We start from the raw sequence: 6,000 nt of genomic DNA, 5'->3' as shown, positions 1-6,000 counted from the left end.
TTCTGGTACTGTGACCTCCCAGGAGGCTTTTTTTTAATTTAGACATTTTAAAACATTATTTTAATGCTTTTCTGAGCATTTTAAAAGTGTGAATGAATACAACATTTGTTTTTTACTGCTTCAATCACAGCAAAAATTCTATTGTACCACATCTCATTTCGTCACAGGTACTGGTACGACGTACCAGTGGGTACCGTCACAAATCGAGCACTGACCACAACTGCATAAAATTACAAACTTATAAGTCATATTAGTCATGACTTAATCACTGCTTCTGTTTTTGGCACATAAAATTATATCTATGAGCTGTCATCACTGCCAAGATTCACAGAATTTAAAACTTATGTTCTCCTCACTGCAATAAGATACTGCCATCATGACCTATAACTAGAGCTGATTTTTACTGATCTTTCTAAGATGTTTTAAAATCTACACTCTTTTTCTTTTCTTGTATTGTGGTTTAGAATACACAATACAAATATATACCATAGGAAAAACAACTTGCTTATAATACTAAGGTGTCAAATTAGGTGTATAACAGTTTGCCCCAAATGAGTGTGATTTATTATTTTATAGCTAATGATAAAAAAGGGATAAAGTAAAAAAAATACATACTTAGTGTATTAGGACCCAGTAACAAAAAAGTTATAAAAATCTTGTCAGAAAAACAATAATGAAAAACATACACACAGAGATCTCCATTTATAAAAATACATTCTGTATACATAAAGAGAATAAATCAAAATAAAATTTCACCTAAATAAAGTTAAAAATCATAAAAGGCTGCAGCCCACCAAATAGTACATAAAAATCCTTCATCTGGGAGAGGAGATTGAAGGGAACTGAAATTTTCAGGCTGAAGCATGGAAGTCACCAGACAAATAACCCTTTTTTTTTTCTCTTCATTTAATTGTGATGCAATCTAATATCGAGTTCAGCTACATACGGAATCCATTACTTCTTAGCAGTACTGCTCTCAACATTTCCAGAGTTTCTTTGGCTAAACACAATTAAGTTAATAAGCTGATATACATGGTGAACCAAAATATGTGCACCCTGATGCAATAGTGTGATTACTTGGACACTAACAGTACAGAAATGTCTGTAACAAAATTTCGGCCCATGCATATTTTTCCATTTAAACTACCTCCTCAGAGATCCATTTTCTGCTGCTAAAGTGCAAGGGATGAAATTTTGTTACACACATATTTGTTGCTAGTATGCAGTCCGAGGGCACAAATTTTGGTTAATCCTGTACAACTCATTGCGAAACAAATTAAGTACAGTATGTACTCCATAATACTCTCACAAAGCTCTGCAGTTTTTCCACACATTGTGTTCCTGTTCAAACTCAAAAAAATATACTTTAATACTTTTCATTCTACTTAAAATAGCTGCCTACTTACTTTTACCAATATAATATCAGTCAACTTATTACCTTTTTACTGAATCGTCAATAATAAAATGAGTGTACTGAAATATAACAATAAATCAACAGACCTCTGACTCAGGCTTCTAAAAAGGGTTCTGGCAAGAATTAATAACACCACTGAAGTGAAACATATTCAATAGCGAGTTTAATTAGTGAGTTTAAGATGTTCAGTGACCTCTTTTTTTTTCTAAACTGTTTACCCAAAACAAAAACAAAGACCATGATGAGTTTTATATTGTGTCACCCTGACAGTGATTAATATATTCTGTCAAATACCCACATGGTAATAAACAGGAAGTAAAATTATTAATAATTTGATTAAAGCAATAACAAGAGTAGAATATTTTTACTACTGAAGGTAGCATCCAACATATTTTCTAACTGAAACCACATAAAATATACTGTGCCCCTCTTGACCTAATACATCTCCCGAAAGTCACAGGAGGCTGTCAAGGGCAGCACGGGAGGATGCATGTAAATGAGATCGACACAAACTGTGGCACTTCTTCATTGTACAGAAGCTTTAAGGTACTTGCAAGCAAAACACAGATAGAATGTCTACAAATAATAGTGTATAATCTAGTCCACTTACAAGCCAGAAACAGGTTGCATGGAGGATATGTGAACTACAAAATAACCTGTGAAGATGCTCGATGTACACCTTTTTATCTCTGTCAGGTTACACATGAACAGACAGAAATAATGTCAACTGTGAATGAAACATATATGAAAGGCAAAATTGGTATGGGTTGGGAGACATATAAAAAAGCATAAATTGATGAAATGGGGAGTATGCTTTATTTGGGGAAAGAAAAATGAGAAATGAACGTGAAACACAAGGATGTACCAACAGAACTGTGCACTCAAACCAGGAAAAAGTGGAAAAAGTCAGGAGAGATTCTTTCCTTTCTCCCCCTTTCCCTTCAATTTACATAATACATCAATTGACATTAAAATGATGATGAAGAAGATACATAAGATATGACAGTCGTATACATTATGCAACAAAATATATAATATTATATATGAATGAGCTACTGAAGAAATGAAAAAGATGGCAGAAATTGGGGTAAATGATATTGCTAAAAGGTTGTATGAGAAAGAGGGATGGGGTTCCGTGAGTGGAGCAGAAGACCACAATATAGAAGTACAAAGTGATAACCAAATCATTTAAACTATGCATTGGGGCTAAATTTTTGTCTAGTTGAACAAATATGAAGGCTAAATTGATCACCGCAGGAGAATGAATTTCGTTACACTGGTACTGACATGATCACATTATTAGAAGGGATCAATTGTGGCATGGAGAACATCACACTGAAGCACTAAACTCAAAGATGAAACTGCTCATAAAAAATTATATTTTTGCTCTTTGCAGCAAAGTAATAAAGCAAAAATTGAGACAAGTAGTTGTAGCCGAATTGTAGCATGATAAAATGGAACCCCAATGGAAGTGAAAAGCACAGATGTAAAATAAATGGGAGAAAGAACCGAAACATTACATGCACGGACACACAGTAAAGTTAGAGTAATAATGAAAAAACAAAGGAATCATGTAAATAAAAGACTTAATCTAATTGTAGATGAAATAATAACAAAATTACTAAGTGTGTTTAGCAACTAATAAATCAAAATAAGCAGATATACAAAAAAACAGTACAAATAAAGCCACCACAAGTCGAGGACATAAAATTTTTTCAGAATAAATCAGTAGAGCACCACAAAAATACAAAAGACTTTAAAAAAAGTTTTAAAATAACATTGCAAAGAACATGGGAAGGAACAGTAAAAAGATACACAAAGTTGAAAATCCATGCTACTACTGGAGTAACAAATGAAAATCGATATCACTTGTAAGAGTACTTCACTTTACCATGTCTAGTGAAGGTCAACAGTGGCTGAAATGTTTCATTTAGTTTACAGTATTACATCACAACAGTTAAAAGAAAATTTATAGTTGAGTACAACCACTATGGCTGCAGTCATGTACATATTAAGAAGACATATAAGTAGGCCTTGTGGAAGAGTAACTCGTGGAACTTGTGTAAGCAACAAAAGTGCGGCTGGTAAAAGCTGTACAGACTACTTACAAGGATATTAAAATTCCCTGCAAGTAGCAGAACACTGATAAATCAACAATAAAAATAATGAAATGTATCAGAATATGTTTACACCAAACCTGCACATAACAAATACATCCAGGAACGTCTATGCAGGGAGATATGAAGAGGGGTCTAAGAAGGATATAGGAAATTAAGAGGCTAGAGTATGATAAGAAACCTGAAGATGTATAGTTGCAATGGGTGGAGGGACATGTACCAAAATACTGAACTTTCATGGGATGTCACATATGGTGAGATCAACACCACAGCACAGAACTTGCTCCCTCCCACATTTTTCCCTTTAAAAAAATAACTCCAACCCCCCCCCCCCCCCCCCCCCCCCCATGTTTTTGCCAGAACAGCAAGCACATGTGTTCTCTCTCTCTCTCTCTCTCTCTCTCTCTCTCTCTCTCTCTCTCTCTCTCTCTCTCTCACACACACACACACACACACACACACACACACACACACACAGAGAGAGAGAGAGAGAGAGAGAGAGAGAGAGAGAGAGAGAGAGAGAGAATTGGGGGGAGGGTCAATAACATAAAACAGGTCAAATATAAAAAATACTGTGATTCCTTAAAACTTCAATAAAATTCCACATGTGTGGTGTTTGGAGCACAAACAAATTACATTATATCTAAAATATTTTAAAATTATGTGTACACCGAATTATCTCTATAAGTACAGACCAGTGCACATCTAAATGATCAGGTTTTTTGCTTAATTAAAAGCAGCTGCTCATTTTTTGACAGAATACATCAAAATTTTAGTATCTGATTCACATTCTGCTTTTAATGGTCCTTCGCAAACACTCAGACCACATACTACATTACAATCCAATAACGTATCACCTACATTTTCACTTTGAGGAACCTGAACCACAATACGTGCAAAGGAACCACATTTCTCAGTATTAACAGGTGGACGACAAATGGATTTCGTTGAACGTGATGACTGTTTTTCTCCAGAGGAACTCAAGGCGCGTTTGGCACGTTCGTGCCAAGTGCTGTCTTCTCTAATCTTTACAGTCTGCTTACTTTTACTTGGAACGTGATTAGGTATCTGGCTCTTCTTCCTGGATATGCTGGTTAGTCATCTCATGAAGGATGTTTTACAAGCTCGAGGAGAAGAGATGCGAGCACTGAAATATTTAGACAAAGAATTAGGCTTATTATAAGTCAAAAATTTTGTACAATTTACCTGCAACTTCCAGATCACTCAATGTGAATACGTCTATACCATTACCACACATTATTATTATTATTATTATTATTATTATTGACTCTAATTGTATTCATTTTGATGACTTTAATGTTCTTAGCTATTCTTGTAAACAACTCAGGCTCGGTGTTAAAACAATAATTGGTGTTAAAACTTAATGTGTCATGAATTAAAACAATGCTTAGAAGCTTAGAAATGAGAAGTAATTTGACTCTGCTATCTCAACTACAGAAACACAAAATAAACAACTGAAATTTTAAGTGACCCAACTGTATACTGATCTACAATCTCTTAAATTAATGAAAGCACATGGTTGCCTATTTCTGAATCAGCACACTACTATGAGCTACAAAAACTCTTCTGCAGTTTGTCTCTTTCAACACTTATACTTCACAATGGACTACTGACAGTGGATTTATGTTTTCAAAACAATGTTGTTCTTAGACATAGAACTTCATTACACCATGTTAACTTGCACTTCACTGAAGAAACCATTGTGATATTTTCAGAACAGGATTCACCCAAACCAATGAAAAACTTAAAAATCTGTTATGCTGAGATGAAAATCTGACCCCTCACCCTACCACCCAAAAGAACCAAGCGTCTTAAATAAAATGTGATCTTAAATTTCTAGGTCACCTGCAAACGAAGCAGACATTTATCTTGCACATATAGTTCAGCCAATCCAAATTTACTCTGAGCCACCAAAAAATTATTCTCTAACAGGACCATTTGTTAACTTTTTCACAAAAACGAAAATGTGATGTGGAGTACTTCGGGACTCAATAAAAATGATATACGAGTGTTAAACACTTTAAAAAATTAAAACTCTGCAAAACTAGTCAATGTTTGGTGTAAAACTATCCTGGAGGAATGAAAGGATTTTTGTTTAACAAATACTGCCTCACATGTGGTCCCCCACCCATCCTTTCCTACAGTTTAGCTATAATGGTGAATAAATGTTATAGTGTTCTCAGTTTTTTTTTAACAAGGGTTGGAAAAAAATATGGAAACACCTGAAGAAGATTGTGATTAAAAATAAGAGGATGACAGCTGCAAATATCACTGTAGACCTGAATGTTGCACTCGTGAATCCTTCAGCACCAAAACAACAAGAAGGGAGCGCCACAATCAGGGAATTGCAGGGTAAGCTGGAATTCCACAACCATATATCAGTGATGCAAATGCCTACAATGGGAAAAAGTGGTGCTGGAGCCATAAAACCAGTATTATGGAACAGTG

The 6,000-nt window shown here is 34.8% G+C and overlaps 1 protein-coding gene across 4 annotated transcripts in view; it reads right to left on the bottom strand.

The window, feature by feature from the left end:
* Positions 1-3,920: 3,920 nt before the first annotated feature.
* Positions 3,921-6,000, bottom strand: part of LOC126183241 (dual specificity protein phosphatase CDC14AB-like) — a 212,138-nt gene continuing 210,058 nt past the window's right edge. For all 4 annotated transcript variants that reach the window (XM_049925033.1, XM_049925031.1, XM_049925034.1 and 1 more), the window contains one exon: positions 3,921-4,678. In XM_049925033.1, coding sequence (XP_049780990.1) covers positions 4,630-4,678 — 49 coding nt within the window. In that variant the 3' untranslated portion in view covers positions 3,921-4,629. The remainder of the gene's footprint in view (positions 4,679-6,000) is intronic.

Source organism: Schistocerca cancellata, chromosome 4, assembly GCF_023864275.1.
Source record: "Schistocerca cancellata isolate TAMUIC-IGC-003103 chromosome 4, iqSchCanc2.1, whole genome shotgun sequence".
Classification (NCBI taxonomy): domain Eukaryota; kingdom Metazoa; phylum Arthropoda; class Insecta; order Orthoptera; family Acrididae; genus Schistocerca; species Schistocerca cancellata.
The sequence above is the reverse complement of the archived record's forward strand: the minus strand, read 5'-3'. Positions and strand labels throughout refer to the sequence as shown.